The sequence below is a fragment of the Rhizoctonia solani genome, chromosome 5 (genome assembly GCF_016906535.1).
Source record: "Rhizoctonia solani chromosome 5, complete sequence".
NCBI classification, from domain to species: Eukaryota; Fungi; Basidiomycota; class Agaricomycetes; order Cantharellales; family Ceratobasidiaceae; genus Rhizoctonia; species Rhizoctonia solani.
In genome coordinates this window covers 1,692,836-1,718,280 of record NC_057374.1, presented here as the reverse complement: position 1 = coordinate 1,718,280, position 25,445 = coordinate 1,692,836, and the positions used below count along the sequence as shown (strand labels likewise).

Below are 25,445 nucleotides of genomic sequence, written 5' to 3'. Positions count from 1 at the left end.
TTTATCTGGATTTGTTAGTAATTTATTTGACTGAGATCGCACTCAGTTAAGGTGTATATGCCGCTCTCAAGGCCTTAAACTCTCCCAACTGACTTACTCAAGAGGTTCAGGGTCGCCCTAGAGCCTTTCCTAGCTACCCAGTATCTGTTGGGACCTTGCTAGAGGCTATATGCGCCGAGATACCTTACAGGTTAAGTTCAGTGAGCTTAAGAGGCTAAGAAAGCGAAATAAGACACTCTAAACTAAGTTAAGAAGATCTAATAGATCTTCAAGTTCACACAAGGGGTAAGAATGGGATGAAAAGAAGGTTGTATTCAAAGGGTCTCCCTCAGGGGGTTATATACCCCAGAGGGAGAACAAATAACTATATACATGATGTACCAAAGGGGAAGTTACATGAGAGGTACAGTCTGAGCTATTTGATACATAAAGACCAATTAGTCCCAATATGTCCTAGTGAGATAGACCCAAGGCTATTTACAGAATGTTCTAGAGCATACATGACTAAATTACATTAGTGTGAATACTAAAAATAACCTTGAGGCAAGGTAGGATCTCATAGAAAAAGCTAGAAACTTAAATGGTTAGTATCTCCATCAATTTGGCTTAGAATCAGGCGATTCCTTTTTGAGAAGTGAGATGCCGGAGCCTCCGACCTATTGGTATTTGTCTGCACAGTAATATGCCTATTTCCCGCCGAGATATCGGCGTCGGCGCACCCCGCCGACCTTTGGCGCTTATTTGCAATTACTAAGCGCCGACGCTTGCATGCTTACTTGCACTTGTTCTATGGTCTATAAGTACTGTTCCTACATATAAATGCATGATACAAAAAATGCTATAAATCATAGAAATAATATTATGACCACTTCGCATAATCAGACGTGTATATATGCAAGCGCAATGAGGAAATAAAGTATAAAAGGTCTTGTAGCACCGCCAGTTTCCAAATATAGTAATATTCATGCCCATATTTGTATAGAGCAAGTATGATTACTCCAGTTCGCACTATTCACTATTGGCAATTAGGGGCGCATATGTCTAAATTAGTCATTCCATAACACACTATTTCCAACTTGCCGGCTGACACTATAAGACAGTCCTCGTTGCTCCCAATTCAGCCCACGGACAGTCCAGGAAATCCTTTCGGGATAATGGGAGCGGCGCCAAATCAATCTGTAACGGACATGAGTTTAGACAGTCCGTTTAGACCCACCAGGTCTCCGGTAGCAATGTCGCCTCCGCCGGAAGAACTAAGCAGAGCTCCGCTAGCTCATACTAATACTCCCTTGCCGCCAGGAGCCATGCAAATAACCCCACCTAGAGCAGCTGTAAGAACCCCGACGGAGCCGCAGGATACTAGGAGGAGAGACGTTACTATGAAAAGCGTTAGAATAAGCCCGGAGAGCCCAAGCAAACGACGGGGAACTAGGAGCGCAAGATCGAGTAATTTACAAACTCAGCATTATGAAGCACAGGCGCTGCTTATAAGCCCGAACGATAGATCCTTCTCAGAGGATCCAATAGTTAAGAAATATCTACCGTACGCTCCGAGCTCTACTAAGTACGATCTGGAGGCTGAGCAAGCCAAAGAATATGAGTTCCTACCCAGTAGCGCCGCTTTAACTTCAGAAGTACGACTAGATAAAGAAGCTAATAACTTTCGAAAAATATATAGAAGGTTGGGTAGAGTATTCTACAATGTGGCCATACCGGAGCAGCAAGATAACCGTTACCCGTCGAAAGCCTGCGAGCAATGGGCAAACCAAATATTGAATTTATTAAATTCAGTAGTTACATTCAGGCCTACTTGTCGCATTACCACTAGGAGAATACCCGCTCAGGAAATAAACCATTGGCCGGAATACGGCAGGCTGCACATAGAATTCAGCAATCTAATCAACAGGGTTGTTAGCGATCAGAACGAATTAAACTCTATGTTGCCCTTACCGCAATGGCCGGCGCAAGAGTGTTTATTCCACGCCCAAGCTTTTGAAGTAGCCGCTGTAAGCTTTCGTGACCAAATGGAGCAAGCTATACAAAGGTTGTTCGACTTAATGAGCAAGCATACTAGTAGCATAGTGCACTCACCCGTAATTTCTACCGAAGAATTCAGCGATGTAGACCCTATGCAAGCCGAGCTGAAAGACCGAACAATGCAGCTAGACTTAGACTCCACTATATCAATACCAGACCGAGCACAGGCCTTACAGTTTTGCAAGAATAATCCCTTTCAAGGAGGAAACGAGAGTAGCCTGACAGCCTCACAACTACCTCAAGACCGCATGCGTGCGGACGCTTCTGGCATTATGGAGGATCTCATTCAGCAATTAGGAGCGTTGCAAACTGAGTTGCATACTCGCACTTACAGCCTCGGAACCACGCCGCCGGGAGAGCCAGCAAGCGATGCAGGAACCAGGCTATTGTCCACTAGAGTGGCCAGTGAAGAATCTCTGCATTCCTCTCAGGCACTAAGGAGTTTGGACGAAGGAAGTGGCAATAATAGATCGGGAACAATGGCTACTAATCCTACGCATCCAGGATCCAGCCATCGCTCAGAGTTATCTACACAGTATCCTACCACTCGTAGTTCGCCAAGTCAATCAGTCTTAATAGCCAAAGATAGAATGCTTTGCCAGCCTAGAAGACCGACGCCTAGGCCTCACTACTCTCTAATTCCTCCAGTAAGTTCCGAAAGTACGGCTGCTTGGGTGCATACACCCAGTGAATCGCGAGAAACAGGGCAGGAACCGGGTTCTTTGGATCGAATAGATAACAATAACAGAGAACGGTTTAATCGTTTATTGGTTAGACCCAGGCCGATTCCCTTCGAGGAAATAAGATTAGCAGAGCGAACACAGAGACAGGCCAGTAGTGGAGAACCGGATAGACTAAGTTCACCATCCTCCATTAGGGAGGAAGAGCAGTCAATCCCAGCGAATCAGGTTTCAGATCAAGTAGACCCGATAATGCTAGTAAGAAGTGCAGCCACTAGAACTCTACAAGTGCCGACAGCACAGTCTACGCCTAGACCACTACCAACCTTATCTGAGAATAGGTTGGGAAGGAGAAACATCCCCACACGCGAGATGCCACCGCACTCTAACTTCATAACTGATCGAACGGCTCTGGGAGACCCCCGAATTCCGGCGGCAAGAATCTACTCAGAAGCCGGCAGTGACGACGAGAGTGCCGAACCAAGATACGGTCAACGCCAAAGAAATTCAGGTGTGTTGGAACAATCGCGTAGAACACCGCCAGTAGATTCAACCGGAAATGAAATGCCTAATGTAAGTCGACGAGCCAACTTCATGGCGCCATTGCAACCGCATTTAGCCACCCGGCCAGCCCCGGCAAACATTCCTATCAACCGGGACAAACTACCGGCTCACATCAGAAGCCGTATGGCTACTTCTCAAAGATTTACCGAGTTATTCCAAGATTTTCAGCCTAGAGACCAGTTAAGAGATCGATTAGTACCCATACCCAAAGGAGGAGGTGGGAACGATCCAACCGGGAATAGCGATTCCGGCCCCAGCTCTAGTCAGAGTCGAAGATCCTTTCCAAATAGAGGAAATGGGCAAGGACCACCGGGAGGACCAGGAGATAATCCTGATAATGACCCGGTTGCTAACGCGGCAAGGGCTAGACCGTTTCGGCCAGCGCCCGTTCACTTCGACACAAAACTGAAACCCAAAATAATACCAGAATGGAACGGTGAAACTAAAGGACTATCACGATGGATCATATCCATCAACAATATAGCAGAATATAGTAATTACACGCGCATTCAATTAGGGCAGCAAGTACCTTTAAGGTTTACTGGAAGGGCACTTAGGTGGTTCAACGCTTTAGATAAGGCCTATCGCCAACAAATTACCGCTGATTGGCCTAGCCTGAGGCGAGCTATCACAATTCATTTCATGAATCGCACATTCATGGAAAGAAATAAAGCCGAAGCCCTATATGCTAAGTTTAGAGATAGAAACCATCCTCACGAGTTACCTGAAGATTATGTCATCAGGAAGATGGAAGCGCTTACTATCTTAAGCGACTGGACGGACTCAGAACTTATCACTGAAATCATGAACAGTGCTCCGGAACACTGGGCATTATACATTGACACTTCAGTAGTCACTACTTGGGACGATTTCCTAGATAAGATATCATGGCACAAAGAAAAGCTGTTGAACCACGAAGGATCTAATACTACGGATATACAACGGCAATTAAATGAAATGAAAGCAATGCTTAAGAAGCTAGATAACCCTAGGCAAAGTCGAAACCAGGTACGAGCACAGCAGACTGCTTCCAAGCCAATCGGTTGGTACAAAAGTAGTCAATCACCACCATATCCAAAGGACAATACGACGGTGTCCAAAGGAAAAACTCCTAAAGATAAGAAAGCCCGTCCCTGCCGACACTGCGGAAGCCTGATGCATTGGGACCGCAATTGTAAGTACGCCAGGCAAAACTCCAGAAATGTCAGGGCGCAGATGGCGGAAGCCAGCGACGAGGAGCGAGCGGCGCAAGAAGCTTACGACGACTTGTGTGATGACGCATATATGGAAGAATCCGATTCAGAAGACGAAGAATTGGAGCAGGATTTTTGTGAACCCCTCCAGCCGTTGGCAGCGTCTATGAACGCTTGCGCTTCTGAAGCGTCAGGAAGCAATGAATTAGGCTCGGAGGGGGAATCAATCAACGGAAACGAGGAAAAAGTGTTTTCTGGATACGTGCTATCTAAGTTGCCGACTAGAAGAAGTTGGGGTAAGAAATTGAAACTAGCTACTAACACATTTTCCAGTATGGCAGGAAATGAAATCACTTTAAAAAGAATGATGTCAAGACCACCCGGCACGGCTTTCTTCGGATCAAAAGCTACGATTATCAAAGGGTGGATTCAGAATGCATACGGACCCAAGAAACAAATCACTTTCGATTCCAGGTCGGAGATCACACTTATCAACAAAACCTTGCTTAAGAGCCTAGACCCACCGCCTAAAGTACAAATAGGCCAGAAACTTAGACTAATTCAAGTAACTAGCAATAGTAGTTTGTCTCAATATGTAACAGTGCCGCTGGTATTTGAAACAGACAAAGGGCCTGTTTGCATGATGGTAGAAGCTTATGTAGTACCAAATATGAACACTCCGTTTATTTTAGGAACCGACTTTGCATCCCAATACCAATTATCTTTAGTTAGAAACGACGACGGCACCAGCATAATTTTTGGGGACACGGGTAGGTCCATTCGAGTCAAAGAATCTAACAGCACGCCCAGAGTGGATAAGGAAGGAAATACCTTTCTTGTAGAAGTAGCGCAAGGATTTACGCAAAACGGGTTTAGAAGGGCACGCACAAGAAAGGAATATAAGAAGCGACTTAAGGAACGAAAGGTACCCGCAGGATTGGTCAAAGTTAAAGTACTACAAACAGTCACCATCCCAGCACACACTATAAAGTTGTTGAAAGTCAAAGTTAACTGGAGAGAAGGACAGGCCGAAGGATTCATCGATCAAACTTTCAAATCGCATTGAACCAAGAAAGAGGTTTTTGCAGTAGCTGATTCAGTCATTAGTTGTAACAACCCTAAGGTACAGATATCGAACTTCTCAGACAAGCCGGTAAAACTACAGGCGGGGGAAGTCATAGGATATATGCGCGACCCCAGGGAATGCTTAGCACGCGAATCCAAACTGAGCAATCAGGAGAAAGCCGATATAGTCAAATACGCCAAACTAGTACAGGTAATTGCTAAAAGAAAATCCGAAGAAAAACCTACCCATGAGATCGAAGAGTTAACTCGGCCCCCAGAAGGAGGACCAAAGACAGCCGAGGTTCCAGACCTAGAACGAATTCCATCAGAGCAACTGCTAGAGGAAGTACAGTTCTTGGAGCATCTAACTAGGGAACAACGGTTAAAATTAGAGGCTATAGTAAGAAAGAACGAGTTGGCATTTGGATTAAATGGAAGATTGGGAAATTATGACGCACAAGTGGAAATCAAGTTAAGGCCAGGAACTAAGGAAATATCTTTAGCACCGTATTCAGCGTCCCCAGCTAAGCGTGAAGTTATTGATAAGCAAATCAAGGAATGGTTACGATTGGAAGTGATAGAACCTTCTAAAAGCGCGTGGGGATTCCCAGTAATTGTAGTATACAGAAATAGTAAACCACGCGTATGCATAGACTATTGAAGGCTCAACGCCGTAAGCATACCGGACAAATACCCATTACCTAAGCAAACAGACATCTTACATGCGCTCAAAGGAGCCCAATGGCTATCCACACTAGACGCCCTTGCAGGATTCACGCAGTTAAGCATCAAAGAGGAAGACCAGGACAAAACGGCGTTTAGATGCCATCAAGGATTGTTTAATTTCAAACGACTACCATTTGGGTACAGGAACGGTCCGCCAGCATTTCAACGAGAAATGAACGCTATACTAGCTCCCTTCCTATGGATATTTGCGCTGGTATACATAGATGATATAGTTATATATAGCATACAGTTTGAGGACCATTGTCATCATCTAGAAGAAGTATTCCAGGCTATAATTAAAGCGGAAATAACCTTATCCCCAAAGAAGTGTCACTTAGGTTACCAATCGCTGCTACTATTAGGGCAGAAAGTTTCACGACTAGGACTATTGACACATAAGGAAAAGGTAGACGCAATAGTACAACTAGAATCGCCTAAGAACGTACCAACATTACAAACATTTTTGGGAATGATGACGTACTTTGCTAGCTACATTCCATTCTATGCATGGATAGTAGCTCCCCTTTTTAAATTATTAAGAAAAACAACTAAATGGAGTTGGGGAGAAACAGAGCAAAGGGCGTTTGAGCTAGCTAAACAGGCACTAGTATCAGCCCCAGTAATGGCGTATCCCATAATAGGAAAGCCTTTTCGGCTATACACTGACGCATGTGACTATGGGTTAGGGGCAGTGCTACAGCAAGTTCAGCCCATTAAAGTTAAGGACTTGAGAGGAACACGAGCATACAAGTACCTAAAAGGTGAATACAAAAAAGGAAACCCAGTCCCCAGGATGGCCATACCGGCATCCAAGCAAAAGGACGACGTGACCGGGGGGATGAGTGGGACGCTAGCGACTTTGAAGAAACGATAGTGCACGTCAAACGAGTAATAGCTTACTGGTCAAGGATACTGAGAGAAGCGGAACGAAACTACTCGCCAACCGAGAGAGAAGCGTTAGCACTAAAAGAAGCTTTAGTAAAATTTCAAGTATACCTAGAAGGGTCGGAATTCATAGCAATAACGGATCACGCCGCCCTTACTTGGAGTAAAACTTACAACAATGTGAATCAACGACTAATGACATGGGGATTGGTGTTTTTGGCTTATCCGGGTATGCAGATAGTACACCGAGCAGGAAGAGTACATGATAACGCAGATCCAGTCTCGCGGCTCCAAAGAAGAATACCTTATCAAACAGGCCCATTAGCAGACATTTCAACGCCACTGAAGCTAAACACCGAGGACGACCCATTAAAGAATTTGTATAAGGAGATTGGAGATAAATTCGAGCAGGAAGTATTGGAAGTAGTCAGCGCATACACTAAGGCTTGTGACAAGAAAAAAAGCAGACCAAGGGAAAACATCTGGGTTGCAACGGTTGCAGGCCAGATTCCTTGTCAAATAATTAAATCTTATTCAGTACAAATAGCCATAAGTCAGACAGAAGTCAAGAAGTTTCTTCAAGCTTATCTAAGCGACAATCATTTTGCAAAAGTATTGGAGGAGATCCGAACAAAACTCAACGAACCAAACCCACCGTATACACAGTACAAGCTGGGAGAGAACGGATTGCTGTACTTTGTAGACAATAAGGAAAGACATCAACTATGCGTACCTAAGGGATTACAGATAGAAATTATCAAAGAAAATCATGATAATCTGAATCAAGGAGCACATGCAGGATTGGCTAAGACGTATCAGCAAATCGCATCAGTCTACTACTGGCCTAAAATGGTAGAAGGAGTTTGGCAGTACGTTTTTTCCTGCGACATTTGCCAAAAGGCTGGACATCGCCAACATGGTCCGAGAGGGTACTTGCAACCTATACCCATACCGCAACAGCCGTTCGAAGTAGTATCCATGGATTTTGTCATGGACTTACCACCCAGCGGCAAATGTAACGCCATCCTAGTGGTAATAGACAAACTAACTAAATATGCACACTTCCTACCGTGTACTACACAGATAAATGAAATTGAAACAGCTAGATTATTTCATGACAATATATGGTGTCAGTACGGATTACCACAACAGATCATAACGGATAGAGATGCTAGATGGACCAGCGCTTTCTGGGAACATCTAGTTAGTTTACTAGGCATCAAACGCGCTCTTACCACGGCGTATCACCCGCAAGCGGACGGACAAACGGAAATTATGAACCAAACTATGGAAACTGCCATTAGAGCATTCACTAACCCCATGAAGAACAATTGGAAGTATTTACTCCCAGGACTAGCCCACTCTTACAACACTAGTATGCATACAGCAACCCAGCAGACTCCTGCATTCTTACTCAGAGGGTTTCAGCCGCTAGCCACGGCCGATTTGCTCGCACTAACGGCCGACCATGTTCAAAGGCCGTCTAAGGAAAGCGAGTCAGCAGAAGAATTCAAGGAGTCTATGGATATGGTACGCGATCTAGCAAAAGACGCTCTCAAGGTTGCTCAGAGTCTACAGCAAAAATACTATAATATGAATAGAACACATAATATCTATAAACCAGGCGATCTGGTGCTAATTAACCCCCATTCACTAAGGCTGCTAAAAAGAGGCAAGGGTAAAGGCGATAAACTAAACATGAGATACGAGGGACCATTTGAAGTTCTAGAACAAGTGTCTCCCGTCTCTTACCAATTGCGACTACTGGGTAGCTACAGAATTCATCCCGTAATCAATATTGCCCACCTAGAAAACTACAAGCCATCACCAGCAAAGTTCGGGAAGCGACCTACTAAACACATTCCCCGGCAAGACTTTGAACAAATGCCGGAGTACAAAGTAGAAAAGATAGTGAGCGAGCGAATGATTACTCGAGGAAAGAAGCGTATAAGGCAATACAAAATCCAATGGCTGGGATACGGACCAGAAGAGGACAGGTGGAAATCGGAAAAGGAGCTAAAGAACGCACCAGACATAATAAGAAACTGGCACAAAGCTAAAAATGAAACAAATTAACGTAAGACAGTTTTGGTCATAGGAATAACTAAACCTGGTCTGGTTTGTGCTCTCGGAAATTACCAATATATGCGCCTATGCTATTGCTCTAAAGAAAAAAATTAACATAAATACCATCGGACAGTTAACATTCCTCTTTGCCAATCTATCAACTGCTCAGCCCATTCGGAACGATACTGCTTTCCTCAGACATCATGCCTCACTTTGATAATCTCTACTATTATCCTATCTTCACTACTTATCGCAACGACGTCCCGTTGAACTCCCATTCAGGCATAGTTGAAGCTAGGCATATATTCGAACTTTATCACTGCTACGCTGATAAACATAATAACCATACCTCCCCGTATTCGGAATGGCACCCGGACCCCCTAGAACAACGCATTCACCAATTGCCCAATGTAGAGGCGTATCACTGGGACGACTTGGAAACGCACTGGTATGTCGGAATCAACACCAGTCACGCGTTGCACGGAGCATACCGGCATGCGCTTCAAACACTAGGGGACGCTCTGCAACCGGAGAATTGGGATCGCAGCGACCCCTGGCGCGACTACAACTTTGACGATAAACTTGCTGAGATCGGAATGCTGCACATACCCAAGCCTGCTAGCTTTCGAGAAGGCGTCTATAGCTTAGCCTTTCATTCCTTTCACGAGTTACAGCAACAGGTGCACCATAATAACTTTTATGCAATGTGTCTAATAGCGCTAGCTTACGTTGTCAACGCCGTCCAAATGAACCATTATCACAACCTAGCATACGCTGGTTATATGCGGGGATCTCCGGGATTCGTCTCTGCACATTGTTACTGGTGTAGATTACATGGATACGCGGTAACCGACTTATCCAAAGACGATGAATCCACAGCGGGTGAGTCGGGGCTCGCAAACTCGCCAGACAAGTTAATATTCAGAACCAGAGTCATACACACAGAGTTCGAGCCCGGCGAGCAAGATCAGGACCAGGAAGTGGACGAGTTGGCTCCAGATTTGCCGCCTCCCGCACTATCTCCTATGGAAGAAGAAGGCCGACCTGTCGTATCCGGTGAACCTTCCATCAATACCCGACTCAGCAAGATGCTGCGCAAACACCTCACCCTCAACGGCATCGACCAACCACCTTGCGTCGACAGCCAACCTCAGTCAGGATGGCACTATCGAGACATCTCCGATCGACTCGGGGCTAGCTTCCTCCCAGCTAGTCCTATCGCAGGGCTTTCAGAACAAGGACTGGAATTCTTGCTTCAACGGTTGCAAGAAGTCGCCTTACAGCAACAAAAGGGGGAGGTCACCAAGGAAAGGTCAGGAACAGCTGCTATCGAATGGAAGTGGTCTGCAGAACCGGACCAGTCTAGCGAACCTCTAAAGGGGCTCCCTGAGTGGGTACCCGACGCACTGAACCTCGATTCATCTAGTACTTGGGAGGTGTATTGGGAAGGACAAAGGGAGGAAAGTCAAGGCAATTTAGCTAGTCACCTTATAGTTCCGTGGGAAAAGGATTAGTCTGATAAAGGTCTCACTGTATGAATGTACCCTACAATCATTTAATTCACTTTGCACGTCTTTACTGGGGGGGATATGTTATGGATTAGAATACTATAGTAAAGAATGGCAAAGTAAGCGAACGGAAATTGGTGTTGAAATCTCCTTAATGAGTACTTGGGAAGTATATAGTAAGATTCGCTGAATTTTTCTGTATATTCTACTAATTTTAATCATGTAAATACATGAGGTATTAAGGGAGATACCGCTTTATTAAAGAAAAGGCTTAATATCTTAGGACTAATTAAACTATAGTATTTAAGTCAGCATTATGCTTTCTCAAAAGCTACTATCCTCAGTAGCTGGGAGTTGAGGCCTAGGCCCTGCTATGGGAGCTACTTGTTTCAGTCTTTCCCTTATGTATTTTAGTGGGGAAAGAATATTTATAGAACTAGAGACTAACTCTTATTAGGCATAGCTTTAGGAGACAGGCTCTCACCTCACATCCTAGCTCTGTTCATCATGTCATGTACATTAGTTTCTTCACCCTACTGTATATAGTAATCACAGGCCTCCAAGGGTATAAATAGCCCCTTGAGCTGGCCTTTTTGAATGCATCTCTTTTTTACCATCCTCTCTCAGCCTAGTGTGACTCTCAAAGACTTCTATTGATTTTCTTAAGTATCATACATAGTAAATCAGCCTAAAGCTCTTAAGTTCGGCGCATATAGCATCTAGGACGGTCCCAACCTACACAGGGAACCTAGAACCAGTTTAAGTGCGACCCTGCCAAGACTTCCTAGCTGTCTGCTAAGTGTTTGGTGCTTCCACAACGCCTTTACCCCCTTGTCTACTGTCGGAGACAAGGAAATAAATTTCCATAATTCTCAATTAAATTACAGTGAGTTCCAGAGACTGACATTCAGGTTTTATACTACTTCGCTTGTACCTCGCGTCGCCTGCTGAACAGTAATTCGCTAATTACTGGTTATTGGTAGGGATCACCCTGATACTAACCACCTTACTCATCTAGCAAGATAACTAGCCATTCTAATATACTCTAATTTCACTAGCATAGGTTTCTCTTACTACTTATCTTCCTAAGTTTTCTACCTTTTATAGTTATACAGTTACCTTATTAGTCTTTTCTCCTCTTTTATTCTCTTTCTTTCTTCTTTAGAGTATTTTATTTTTTCAACTATTTTCCCTATCTATAACATACGCGTACTTGTCTTAACATTGGGGATAATGTTTATATGATTGACCCTACCACTCGCCGTGCCAAGAAAGGTGCCATTACTTCAATTGTGCGCACAACTTTGGGTAATATGCCAAATGTCAGGTGGAATGGAGAATCTAAAGACACAATGATTCCATTCCCCTCCCTCAAAAAAGATGAACGCCCCGCCGCTGCTGCACCTGTTAAAACCATCATTGCGCCCACTCCCGTTCTTGCTTCAAACTCTGAAGGTCCAGGCCCCATGGATCTTGATGGAAGAGGATTCTCAAACCTTACATGCCATGTATGCGGTGGCAAAGGACATTTTGCGCGCAACTGCCCTTCCAAGCCCATGTCTGGACATGTAGCTGATGTCGAGTGGTCTTGGGAAAAGCCCAAAGAGGAAAGTCGAATTGAAGTTGTTTCTGATGAGGAGGAATCGGGAAAAGGGAAAGCCAAGGCCGATTAAGGAGTAAGGCACTTGGCTGTATGCTAGCGGATTTGCATCATGTAAACAACGACTTAGAAATTCTTTCTTTATGTAACTTGTCTCAAATATATGCGTTGTTTACTGCAAATCCGTGTGAATCTCCCAAAACCCAAAAATCAAGCTTTTTGGCAAAACCCTTTCAGGGAAAAGCCATGATCAATTCTGGGGCAACTTCTTGCTTCATACACCCTCTTTTGGTTAAAACACACCGACTCCCCACTTATCTACACCCAATCCCTAAAAAATTACGTGTCATTGATGGTCAAGAGATTGATTCCGGCCAAATTACCCATTTCACTTGTTTTAAATGTACCATTGGCAATCATACCAAAGAGCTGGAGTGCCATATTTCAAACATTGGAAATCATCAGTTAGTTTTAGGAATGTTGTGGCTAAAAAAGCACAATCCCCAAATCTCATGGGAAAAGCACACGCTTGTTTTTAATTCATCATATTGTTCCAAAAACTGTTTATCAATCCCTGCCGTCTTAGAACTTAAAGCGGTAGAAGAAATCCCCACCCCTTACCAAGAATTTTCCAAGGTTTTTTCCAAGGAAGAATCATCCAAATTGCCACCTCACCGCCCTTACAATATTGCTATTGAATTGCTCCCTGACGCAAAACCCCGGCATGGCCCCATATATAGTCTAGGGCCAAGGGAAGATGCAGAACTGAAGGGAACCATAGAGAAACAACTTAAGGCTGGCCTGATTTGTCCCTCCAAATCTCCTATGGCTTCCCCAATTCTATTTGTCAAAAAGAAGAATGGGAAGCTACGCATGTGTGTGGATTACCAACGCCTAAATAGCATGACCAAGAAGAATGTATATCCTCTACCATTGCCACAAAACTTGATTGAGAAGCTACAAGGTGCAAAGATTTTTAGTAAATTCGATCTCAAGGCCAGATATAACTTAGTCCAAATTAAAGAAGGCAATGAATGGAAAACAGCCTTCAAGACAAAATACGGACTATTTGAGTACTTGGTTATGCCCTTTGGGTTAACAAATGCGCTGGCGGCTTTTCAAGATATGATGAACAAAATATTCAGGGATCTTCTGGATGTTTATGTCATCATATACCTGGACGATATCCTAGTCTTCTCCTTGAACAAAAAAGATCATGAAATTCATGTGCGCAAAGTGCTAAAGAGGCTACAGGACAATGACCTCTTTTGTAATATTGAAAAATGCCACTTCCATGTCAAGAAGATTGACTATCTAGGGTTCATTATATCTGAATTTGGTATAGAAGTCGACCAATCTAAAGTCACGGATGCCATGAATTGGTCAACACCTAAGAATGTCAAAAACATCCAAGAATTCTTAGGATTTGTGAACTTTTATAGACAATTTATCCCCAATTTTGGTAACTTGGCACGACCCCTATACAATTTGCTCAAAAAGGACAGCCTATGGAAATGGGAATTGGCGGAACAACAATCCTTTGACAGTTTAAAGAAATGCCTCACTTCAGCGCCACTACTCCTACAGCCGGATACAACAAAACAGTTCTACATAGAATGCAATGCATTGGACTATGCCACTGGAGCTATATTATCCCAACGCAACCCTGAAGGGAAACTAGCTCCAGTAGCCTATCTATCCAAGTCACTGTCCCCTGCTGAAAAGAATTACGACATTTTTGACAAGGAACTATTGGCAGTCATTAGGGCATTTAAAGAATGGCGCCATTTACTGGAAGGATCAGAGTTACCAGTTCAAGTTCTAACAGATCATAAGAATTTGGAGTATTTCTCTACATCACAATCCCTGAACAAACGTCAAATTTGATGGGCAAATTTCTTAGTAGACTACAATTTTCAGATTATCTACAGACCTGGGGCACAGAATAAAAAGGCGGATATCCTTTCTCAACGCTATGATTTAGTACCCCTTGAAGGGGGGGTAGAGAACCAGGTTCTCCTGAAACCGGAACTTTTTATTGCATCTATTACTCCGGATCAAGAGATCAATGACCTAATTGGCAAAGCTATTTACGAGGATGACCATCTGAAAGAAATCCTGCACAAACTCCAGAACAAGGAAAAGATCTTGGATTGGGAATTGAAAGAAGGGCTACTATGGTATCAGGGAAAAATCTTTGTACCTAAAGACAATACCATTAGGAACCTTATTTTAGAATCTAGGCATGACGCCTTGGCAGCAGGACACCCAGGACAAGCCAGGACATTTGTTATAACCTCCTGACATATACCATTGGACTTGCACGATTTTTCTGATATTTTTAGTATTTTTTACGGACTTAATATCTTTTGTTTTTCGATCACGTGATCTCGGCGCTTATCATGCCGAGATGCCGCGCCGAGATGCCGTGCCAAGGGCGCTTAGGACTAATCCACGCTTCTGCGCAGCCCGCAGCACGCTTCTCTTTTCACACGAACTCTTCTTTTCCCATACGCACTGACCATGTAAATATTGTACTCTTGTCTATATATACAGCAGGGAAATCGCTTGGAGACCCCAAGTCGATTTTACCTTGTCTCATACCCATTGAGGAGGCTCCAGCCAGCTAAGTAGCCGGCCCCTAGTAGTTCAGCTGACGTAACCCCCTTACCTTAACCTACCACACCTCCCAGGCCTCTGGCCCCTTTGCACTCAGCAGTAGATAGTAGACGTCGCCTTAAGTGACTTAGGTAGTAGTAGCATAGCCTAGATAGTCAGTTAGATAAGCATTGTCAGTAGTAGTACGGCCGTAAGCGCCCATCCCACTAGCAAGTACCCACCTTACAGTGGTGTACGACAACATTAGAACTTATTTCCAGGAGTTATTACTGGCCATTGCTGAAAAAGTTTGTCAATTCTTATGTCAGCCACTGCAAAACCTGTATCAGGTCCAAACCAACAAACCAAGTACCTGTAGGACTGCTAAAGCCATTGCAAATTCCTGAACGTCCTTGGGAAGACATAGCTTACAACATGATTGTGGGACTACCGGTCTCAGAAGGCTTTGATGCCATCCTTACTGTCATTGACCGATTTTCAAAAATGGTTCACTTTATTCCTACCCAATCAACGGCGTCGGCCATTGACATTGCCAACTTATTCATTACATACATCTGGAAATTACATGGCCTTCCCAGGAGTACAGTTTCAGATAGAGGTCCTACATTTAATGCCAAGTTTATTCGTCATCTATAAAAGGCTAGACATTAAACCTACATATTCTACAGCCTATCATCCTCAAACAGATGGTCAAACAGAACGAATACAACAAGAGGCTGAGATCTTTATTTGGATGTTTGGGAATCATTGGCAATCAGACTGGGTGTTGTTACTACCCCTAGCCAAATTTGCTCTGAATAACCTGAAACAATCTTCCACGGGTAAATCTCCATTTCAGATTTGCTATGGCATGAATCCTTGATTCTCTGTGGGACAAAAGTCAGACAAATCCGTCCCTAACGCAGATGAACATGCGGAATTCTTAGAAAAGGGCTATGATGAAATCAAGGCAGCGTTATCAATATCCCAAGAAAGGATGAAACACTTCTATGATCAACGTCACAGGGAAGAAGAAGGAATTCAAGTAGGGGACAAAGCCTGGCTAAGTCATCAAAATATATCCACCGATAGACCATCCATCAAGCTTAGCCACAAAAAGCTAGGTCCCTATTTGGTAATTGAAAAAATTGGATCACATGCGTATAAATTACAACTACCCCATACCATGCGCATACATCCAGTATTTCACATAAATCTCTTAACAAAATTCCGCCCTGACCCTCATGGACGCGATCCTCCTCAACCTGCACCTATTATTACAGAAGAAGGTGAAGAGGAATACAAAGTGGAAAGAATCTTGGATAGTAAATGGAAGGGACGCGGAAAAACAAGAAAGTTATGGTACCTAGTCAAATGGAAAGGATATGACGAAGGAAGTAACTCATGGGAACCCATAGACAATGTGGGAAATGCCCAAGAAGCCTTAGAGGAATTTTATAAGGAACACCCCAATGCAGTTGGAGCTTGAAGAGGGGGTAATGTCATGACCTTCATCGGCATGACACATTTTTCTACTATTTTCTACCTTTTTTCTGAGACAGTTTCCTTTTTTGGTATATATTTATGACTCATCAAGATCACGTGACATATTTGATATATGATGTGAAATTGTAAATGACTCACTATTTAGTACTGTTGTTTTTGATGTGGCTTCTCTCATGTATTTAAACCAGGTCAAGTTGCTGCTAAACAGCAAGACTTGACCTCTTTGTCAAATCATCCTCACTCTTACCTACCCATTGCCCTGCTCCCTTGTTGAGCACAGTGCACCTTACTTAAGCATCATTAACCAGGCCTTTGTTGCCCTCTACCCTGATATCATAACCCCTGGGCCCTAGTTGCCCCTCTACCCTTCTCATAGTCCATTGGTGATAGTGCCACAGACTTTAAGCCCCCTTGAACCATAGGTCCGAGCTGAGTTGTGACACCATTGTGTTTCCATTTGGGTTGCCAGATCGTCTGCCTCAGGGACGTCTGTTGGGACATTACTCAGAGTCAGGGAAGGTTCCCAACCGTATAATGCCTTAAAAGGAGATTTGCCTGTTGAGCTATGTACTGCGTTGTTGTAGGCAAATTCTGCCATTGGTAGCCACTTGACCCAGTCTTTCTGGTTTACCCCTGAGTAGGCCCGCAAGAAGTGTTCAACTGTGGGATTTACACGCTCCGTTTGTCCGTCACTTTGAGGATGGTAGGCCAAAGAGAAATGGGGGTCTATTCCCAGGCGTTGGTACAGGGCCTTCAGGAATTTGTTATTAAAAACCCGTCCACGGTCCAATACTGTCTTCTCAGGCATGCTGTAGCGTTTCCATACATGTTGCAGGAATAGATCTGCCAACTCCAGGGCTTTGAGCTTCTTGGAACATTCTACCAGGATCATGTATTTGGTAAAGCTGTCCACAATGACCAGGATAGAGTCACTATTTCCGTCTTTGGGCAGGTCTACTATCATGTTGTATGACACGTGTTGCCATGGGCGTGATGGGAGCTCCAGAGGTTGAGGCGGAATAGATGCGTACTTGGGTTTCTGGATCCGTTGGCATGTTTTGCAAGAATCAACGTGCCAGTATGTGTCAGCTTGGATGCCAGGCCAGTAGTAGTTCCTGGATACCAGTTCTAGGGTTTGTTGCCTGCCCGGGTGGCCAGCTAGAGGGCTGTTGTGAAATATGCAGAGTAAGTCCGTTCTTAATGTTCCAACGTCTGGTACCACAATTCTCCCTTGGTAAAATAGCAAGCCTGCTTCCATTTTGTAATCCTTAAAGGCGCGTTTTATTGATGGTGGGGCCTTTGACTCATTTTGGAGGAATTGTAGTATTTCCTCCAGGGATTTGTCCTGGTCCAAGGCAGCCTTGATCTGGCGTTGGAGCTCCTTCTTGGGCGTCACTAGGGCCATGTTGGCAAATACAGGGTCAGGGAGCATGGTCTGAGCGGCGGGTGGAATGTTGGCATGATCAGCACGTTGTGAGAGGGCATCAGGTTTTCCGGACTGCTTTCCTGGGCGGTAAACAATTTGGAAGTTATACCCTGCTAACAGTAGGTGCCATCTGGCGTGGCGACGGTTGAATGTTTGAGACTCCTTCCAGTACTCCAGGTTGCGGTGATCGGTGAATACGGTGACAGGGTGAGTGGTTCCTTCCAAGAAGATACGCCAGTACTCAAAGGAGCGGATGATAGCTAAAAGTTCCTTGTCATGGGTGTCATAGTTCTGCTTGGCACCCTTGAATGACTCAGATAGGAAGCCTAGCGGATGGAGACGGCCGTCTTCCTGTTGTTGGCTGAGTATGGAACCTAGTGCTGCTCCTGAGGCATCTGTTTCCGGGAAGTAGGGCTTGGATGGATCTGCGTGGCATAGTACTGGTGCGTTGGTAATGGCGTCTTTTAACCCTTGAAATGCTTCTTGTTCCCTAGTATCCCATTTCCATGGTATGTCCTTTTTGACCAGGTTGTGTAACGGCCTGGCCATGTGGCCAAAATTGGCAACAAAGCGGCGTAGGAAGTTAGCAAACCCTAGGAACAATTGTACTTCTTTGACTTTAGTGGGTGTAGGCCATTCTTGGACCGCCTGGATTTTGAGCTTATCCAGGCTGAATCCCTTATCCAATACAATTATTCCTAGATATTCCACTGAGGTGACGTGGAATGTACACTTGGACGCCTTACAAAATAATTGGTTTTCCATTAAACGCCGTAGGACTTCATGAACGTGCTGGGTGTGTATTGCATCCTCCTTAGAGTAGATTAGGATGTCATCAAGGTAAATGATGACGCATACATCCAGGAGATCCTTGAACAATTTGTTCATGAAGTGCTGAAAGGCGGCAGGGGCGTTTGTCAAACCAAATGTCATGACCAGGGACTCATAGAGGCCGTACTTGGTGCGGAAGGCGGTCTTCCATTTGTCACCTTCTTTGACTTGGACGTTGTTGTAACCCCATCTCAGGTCTAGTTTGGTAAAGACCTTGGCGCCATGGAGCTGGGCCATAAGGTCATCTGGACAGGGTAATGGGTATATGTTCTTCTTTGTCTGGTTGTTAAGGCGGCGGTAGTTGACAACCAAGCGGCGGGAACCATCCTTCTTTGGAACAAACATGACGGGGGAACTAATAGAGGATTTGCTGGGCCGGATCTTGCCCACTTTGAGCTCATCCCTGAGCCAATCCTTGAGTGTGGCGGATTTGGCGTCAGTCATGCTATAGAGGGGAGAGTTCAGGGGGCCCTCTTCTGTGAGTTCAATCCCAATATCATAGTGCCGGTGTGGTGGAAGCTTGTTGAATTCTTCCTCCCCAAATACCTTAGCATATTGGTGGTATTTGGAGGGTACTCCTTCAAGAGGGTTCTGATCAGCTTCTTCTTCCTCGGCGATGGCTACATGTTCTGGTGGAGTGTGTGGGAAGGAGAGGGTGCGCGTATTCCAATCTATTTCCGGGTTGTGGGCGTCTAACCATTTCAAACCTAAGATGGCTGCATGACTGCCAGTATTACAGATGAGGAAGGTTTCCGTCATCTTTTTGCCATCATAGGTGAAGGTGAGTATTGCCTTCTTCCAGATTTTTCCTGCCTGGGGGCTCAACCCACCAAGCACAGTAACAGTACGGGGTGAGGGGAGATTGATAAGTGGGAGGCGGAGTAATTCCGCGGTGTGGGGGTGTAAGAACAATGAGGTAGCGCCTGAGTCTATCAGGACTTCTAATGTTTCCGCTTTTTTCTCTGGCTGTATTGGAATTGTAAAGAGGGGGGCAATTCTATTGGTAGATGATATATTACAAAATTCCAAACACAAGTTGGAGTCCTTGGGGTCCTTGCGCGCAGCAGCAGGTACCCTTACTCTTTTCCCGATTGGTACTTGGAGTCTTTGCCAACTTTGGCGGTTTCCTTGGCTTTTCCCTTGTCCTCAACAGGGGTAGCCTTCCAGCCCGTGCAGCATTCCGCAAACTTGTGGCCCATTTTGCCGCATTTGATGCAGGCGCCAGCAGTGCAGCAGCAATTTTGTTCCTCTTCCAACACAAAGTTAGGGTCGTTGGAGAGTTTCTTTGAACCAGTAGATGACTGGCCGGTACTTGTCCCCCTTGCAGGGTTTTGGGTTTTGCTAGACTTATTGTCCCTTGGTGGGTGGCTAGCGCGCTCTTTGCGGAGGGCGTTGTTGATGACAAGTGCTGCATTTTGCAGCTCAAGAAGTGTTTGGGGCCGGTGCTTGCGGGTTGCAATTTGTCAACTGACCTCCCAGTGGAGGCTGCGGGCAAACTGGCCTCTGAGGGCCGCGTCATTCCAGTCTAGTTCCATAGCTAGGGTCCTAAACTTTGTAATATAGTCCGCGCATGTGCTGGACTGGGTGAGAGTGGTTATCTTCCGCTCGGCGGCCCTTGTGGCGTCAGGGTTGCCAAACGCTGCCAGAAACTCCAATTTGAAAACCTTGACAGTCTGGATGATGGCTTGGTGTGACCCAAGCTGGTCAAGGTGTGGGTGAGCCCATGCTCCCGCAGAATCCTTCATGTTCATTAGAAGGAATGATAAGACCTCTTGGTCTGTAGGGAACATGCGGGCATTGAGCCGGGTCCAAGCCAGCATCCATCAGCAAAAAGGGGGTTTCTACATATATTGTTGCACATACATATAGCTAGATATTTGTACATTGATGCTTGTAATCTATGCTAGGCTACTTATATTATGGGACGCTACGTAGATCTATGTATACCCGGCCAACAATGTATGTTGCCGCGCGCTACATAGATCTACATAGATCTACGTATACTGGTAGGGTCCAAAATCCAATACCAAGATAATAATAATAATTGTTGAGCTTTTTTACTCCTTCAAATTGCTTGGCATTCAATCTTCACAAGCTTTAATGTTACCCCATTGTGTAACCTCTTCATAAGGTATAAGTGCACCCTAGAATACATGTGAGAAATACGTTGGCATAGAGCAGCTAGAATATCAATGAATGCATGACAAACAAGGAGTTATTTGGAGAATACAATCATAGAGTCCTTCAATAATTATATAGCTGTGGGCAATGGTCAGGAGAGACAATATGAGATTTGTTAAACCCAAACATACCAGAACAAAATTTTCACATAATTTGAGCGTTCAAGGGAGCGTAGCTGAGGTGCTCCAGTGCTCAAATAGATTGAAGTGATAATAGCTACTAAATTGGTTCAGAAGAAACAAGCAACATATGTCAAAAACATCAGTATCGAGTTGAACTGGGGTTTCTTCATCAATTGTTTCAAACCGTGGCCCCAGGTGGCACGCAAGTCAAATGCTTGATAGCAGTACCACAGCTGTTCTTGGCCTTTGAGCCTGGTCGACGGAGCGTGTTGTGGTATAAGTTTCAAAATATTTGATTGGTGAGGGGCCAAATGGGCTGAACCACTCAACATATACCAAGCAATGTGGGCATAAATCTTTGAGCTGGGCCAGGAGTTCAAAAATGACGCAAATTTGGGCAGGCCAATAACCTACAATCCAATTAATATTGTATTAGTATTGTGAATAATATTGCGGAGATAACAATAATATTACTGTCGTACACCACTGTAAGGTGGGTACTCGCTAGTGATGGGCGCTTAAGGCCGTAACTAGTACAGACACTGCTTAAGTAATCTACTCTAAGGCTGTCCTACTTAGCGCGTAAGGCGCTATACTACTGTCTACTACTGACGAGGGGGCCTTAGGCCTGGGAGGTGTGGTGAGTGTGTATAGGGGGTGATGTGTCAGCAGAACTCCTGGGGGCCGGATTACTTATCTGGCTGATGCCTCCTCAATGGATATGAGACGAGGTAAAATTGACTTGGGGTCTCCAAGCGATTTTCCTCTTGTATTTATACCCAAGAGAACTATCTACAGGTGGTCAAAGCTCGTGAGAAGGGAAGTACAGATATGAAAAAGGAAGCGTGCTGCGGGCTGCGTAGAAGCGTGGATTTCTCCTAAGCGCCCTTGGCACGGCATCTCGGCGCGGCATCTCGGCATAATAAGCGCCGAGATCACGTGATCAGAAAAACAAAGGTATGGAGTCCGTAAAAAATACTAAAAATAACAGAAGAATCGTGCGAATCCAATGGTATATGTAAGGAGGTTATAACATTGCCCCCCCCTTAAAGGCTCTTGGCGGAGTCACGAGCCTTTTTCAGTCGCGACTTGTTGAAGCGTTGGATCTCCTCTTGACTGTTTTCCAAGAGCTCCTCAGGTTCCCAGGAATTGTCTTCCGGACCATAACCCTTCCATTTGATAAGATAGAACCATTTCCCTCGTTGCCGTTTGGAATCAATGATCTGTTCCACTTCGTATTCTTCTTCCCCTTCTATTGTTTCAGGAGGGGGTCGTTCTGGAAATGGTTGACTTGGGGATTCATGACTTTTAGAAAGCAACCCTACGTAGAACACATCATGGATTTTCAGCGTATCCGGGAGTTTTAATCGATAGGCGTGGCTGGAGATTTTTTCCGTGATCTCAAATGGTCCCAGTCGCTTGGGATCTAACTTGTTGGAATTCGTCCTGAGTTCCACGTTCTTCCCATCAAGCCAGACTTTTTCCCCTACAAGATACTCCGGTATTGTTCCCTGGTTTCTGGTCATCCGTTCCTTGCTTAACCTGAGGGCTGACTCGGCTTCTTTCCATTCGCGGGCTAGTGTGTTTGCTACCTCATCTGCCTCTGGTACGTTGGCTGGGACATTGGAGGGATTCATTACTGGATTCCTTCCATAGACTAGTTCAAAGGGGGTCTTTCCTGTAGACGCGTGTTTGGCATTGTTATACGCGTATTCTGCCAAAGGGAGCCAGGTGGCCCAGTCTGAATGGTCGGCTGCTACGTATGACCTTAGGTAGAACTCAATGAACTGGTTGACCCTTTCCGTCTGTCCGTCGGATTCTGGGTGGTAAGCGGAGGAAAAGGATGGTTTGATTCCCAGCCTTTGATAGAGTGCCCTGAGAAACTTGCCGGTGAACGTGGTTCCTTGGTCCGAGACGGTTCTGATTGGCAAACCATGGAGTTTCCAGACGTGCTTTACGAATAAATCCGCTAATCCCTTGGACGTGACCTTCTTGGACGTGGGAATGAAGTGACCAAACTTGGAGAATGAGTCGATAACCACAAGGATAGCATTGTGCCCCTGGGACTTGGGAAACCCGGTGATGAAGTCGTACAATATGGTATGGAATGGGTAAGGGGGGACTTCCAAGGGTTTTAGGGCAATCACTGGGGCATGCGCACGTTGGTTGGCTTGACAAACTGGACAGCATTCAACCCATTCTTTTGCAGAAGACTTCATTCCAGGCCACCAGTAGTTCCTGCTGATGAGTTCGAGTGTCCTTTGTTGGCCTGGGTGACCTGCCAGGGGGGAGTCATGGAATTCCCTCAATAGTCGCTCTTTCAGAGGTTCTGAGTCCGGAACTACCAGTTTTCCGCGGTACCATAGCAAATCTTCTTCCCAATCGTAGTCCCTGTAGGCCTTTTGGATGGACGGAGGTGCATTATCCGCATCTTCCGTTAGGAATTGGATGATTGGCTCGATCGAGGGATCTTCTTTCAGTTTGGAACGAATTTCTGTGACAATTTCTAGTTCCTCTTCTGACGTGTTTGCAAAGACCTCTGCTGGTAGCATTACTTCTGGTTCCTGGGGGGTGTCCACGTAATCAGACCGTCTGGACAGGGCGTCCGGTTTCCCTGACTGTTTTCCTGGGCGATAATGGATTTCAAAATTAAAGTCGCTCAGGAATATGCGCCATCTGGCGTGCCGCCGGTTGAATGTTCTTGCCTGCATCCAGTACTCCAGGTTTCTATGATCCGTGAAAACCTGAATGGGTTTGTCCGTTGCTTCTAGAAATATCCGCCATTCTTCCAATGCCTTGATTATTGCCAGGAGCTCTTTGTCATGAGTGTCGTAGTTGGCTTCTGCTCCTGAGAATGACTTCGACATGTAAGCTACTGGGTGTAAGCGGTTATCTTCTCCTCTTTGACTAAGGATTGCCCCCATAGCCACTCCTGATGCATTGGTTTCCAGGTAGTAGGGCAGATCCGGGTTGGAATGAATAAGGACAGGTGACCGGGTGACAAGGGATTTCAACTCTTGGAACGCTTCTTCTTCAAGGTTTCCCCACAACCAGGGGGTTTCCTTTTTGGTAAGGTTATGCAGGGGGCGTGCTACTGAACTGAAATTGGGAATGAAGCGGCGGAGGTAATTGACAAAACCAAGGAATGCCTGGACCTGTTTAACTGTCTTAGGGGTAGGCCATGACGTGACCGCATCAATCTTCTTTTGATCCATGGAAAAACCTGACGGGGAGATGACGATACCCAGATAATCCACTGTGGTGACATGGAAGTGGCACTTGGAGAGTTTACAGAATAATTGATTCTTCATCAGGCGTGATAAGACCTCTCTGACGTGAGTTGGGTGGTCCTTGGGGTCCTCTGAGAAAATCAAGATGTTGTCCAAATAAATAACCACTGTAACGTCAATGAGGTCTCGGAACAGATCATTCATAAAGTGTTGGAATGCGGCAGGTGCGTTGGTAAGTCCGAATGGCATAACTAGGTACTCGAATAGGCCATATTTGGTTCTGAAGGCCGTCTTCCACTCATCTCCTTCCTTAATCCTGACGTTGTTATAACCCCACCAAAGGTCTAGCTTGGTAAAGATCTTGGCATGTCTGAGTTTGGCCATGAGGTTGTCCTGCCTTGGTAAGGGGTATACGTTCTTATGGGTTACTTCATTCAGCTTCCGGTAGTCAACAACTAATCTAAGGGATCCATCGGCCTTTTTGACAAACATCACTGGAGCGCCGGCGGAGGAGGTACTAGGGCGGATTTTGCCCGTGGCTAGTTCCTCATCAATATGCTGCTTCAGCGCTTTAGACTCCGCATCTGTCATACCGTATATGGGACCGGGAGATAGTTTAGCATCCGGGACAAGATCTATGGCAATGTCATATTCCCTATGTGGGGGAAGCACCTTGAATTCTTCTTCGCCAAAGACCTTGGCAAATTCATGGTATTGTTCCGGAAGATCCGCTAGGGGGTTTGAGTCTGCTTCCTCCTCAGAGGCAATCTGCACCTGTTCCGGGAACGTGATTGATCCCTGTTGCCAGTCAATGAGGGGAGCTTCTGCCGTTAGCCAAGTCATGCCTAAGATAGCCGGGGTGTTCCCAATGGGACAAACGAGGAAAGGAATGGAATGTGTATGGCCATTGGCCAAAACCGTGAGTTGGACCTGGTGCCAAATGCAACCAGTCTGGGAAATCGTACCATCTAACATTCTCACAACTCGTGGATTTTCGAGTTGGGTTTTTGGGATTTTCAATTTTTCTACGACGGAGGGGGAGATGAAGTTTGAGGTTGCTCCGGAGTCTATGAGTGTTCTGAGAGGTTCTGCCGGGGAGTTTTGGACGTATAGGTCGATAAATAATAATGGTTTTTTATTTGAGTCAAGGGCAAGAGAAACAAATTCAAAACTAACTACTAGAGCGTCCATTTTTTGGGTCAGGGGCTTGGCAGCAGACCTCGACC

The 25,445-nt window shown here is 45.2% G+C and overlaps 7 protein-coding genes across 7 annotated transcripts; 5 read left to right on the top strand and 2 right to left on the bottom strand.

Annotated features, from left to right (window-relative positions):
- Positions 1–2,057: 2,057 nt before the first annotated feature.
- RhiXN_09353 (Retrovirus-related Pol polyprotein from transposon) lies at positions 2,058–9,226 on the top strand (the record flags this gene model as incomplete). The annotated part of the gene is made up of 5 exons (XM_043329169.1): positions 2,058–5,399; positions 5,604–6,136; positions 6,193–6,212; positions 6,274–6,479; positions 7,058–9,226. 5 exons carry the CDS (start codon positions 2,058–2,060, stop codon positions 9,224–9,226), a joined length of 6,270 nt encoding a protein of 2,089 aa, XP_043180615.1.
- A 194-nt stretch (positions 9,227–9,420) lies between these two features.
- RhiXN_09352 (uncharacterized protein) lies at positions 9,421–10,731 on the top strand (the record flags this gene model as incomplete). Its single annotated transcript, XM_043329168.1, has 1 exon — positions 9,421–10,731. The coding sequence occupies one exon, from the start codon at positions 9,421–9,423 to the stop codon at positions 10,729–10,731; it is 1,311 nt and encodes a 436-aa protein (XP_043180614.1).
- Positions 10,732–11,966: 1,235 nt separating this feature from the next.
- On the top strand, positions 11,967–12,398 carry RhiXN_09351 (Zinc finger, CCHC-type; the record flags this gene model as incomplete). The annotated part of the gene is made up of 1 exon (XM_043329167.1): positions 11,967–12,398. The coding sequence occupies one exon, from the start codon at positions 11,967–11,969 to the stop codon at positions 12,396–12,398; it is 432 nt and encodes a 143-aa protein (XP_043180613.1).
- Positions 12,399–12,802: 404 nt separating this feature from the next.
- RhiXN_09350 (Retrotransposable element Tf2 protein) lies at positions 12,803–14,629 on the top strand (the record flags this gene model as incomplete). Its single annotated transcript, XM_043329166.1, has 2 exons — positions 12,803–14,169; positions 14,257–14,629. The coding sequence occupies 2 exons, from the start codon at positions 12,803–12,805 to the stop codon at positions 14,627–14,629; spliced, it is 1,740 nt and encodes a 579-aa protein (XP_043180612.1).
- A 729-nt stretch (positions 14,630–15,358) lies between these two features.
- Positions 15,359–16,412, top strand: RhiXN_09349 (Retrotransposable element Tf2 protein; the record flags this gene model as incomplete). Its single annotated transcript, XM_043329165.1, has 3 exons — positions 15,359–15,569; positions 15,613–15,765; positions 15,829–16,412. The coding sequence occupies 3 exons, from the start codon at positions 15,359–15,361 to the stop codon at positions 16,410–16,412; spliced, it is 948 nt and encodes a 315-aa protein (XP_043180611.1).
- A 387-nt stretch (positions 16,413–16,799) lies between these two features.
- Positions 16,800–20,476, bottom strand: RhiXN_09348 (Retrotransposable element Tf2 protein; the record flags this gene model as incomplete). Its single annotated transcript, XM_043329164.1, has 3 exons — positions 16,800–19,683; positions 19,767–20,107; positions 20,159–20,476. The coding sequence occupies 3 exons, from the start codon at positions 20,474–20,476 to the stop codon at positions 16,800–16,802; spliced, it is 3,543 nt and encodes a 1,180-aa protein (XP_043180610.1).
- Positions 20,477–22,035: 1,559 nt separating this feature from the next.
- RhiXN_09347 (Retrotransposable element Tf2 protein) lies at positions 22,036–25,410 on the bottom strand (the record flags this gene model as incomplete). The annotated part of the gene is made up of 1 exon (XM_043329163.1): positions 22,036–25,410. One exon carries the CDS (start codon positions 25,408–25,410, stop codon positions 22,036–22,038), a length of 3,375 nt encoding a protein of 1,124 aa, XP_043180609.1.
- Positions 25,411–25,445: the final 35 nt, after the last annotated feature.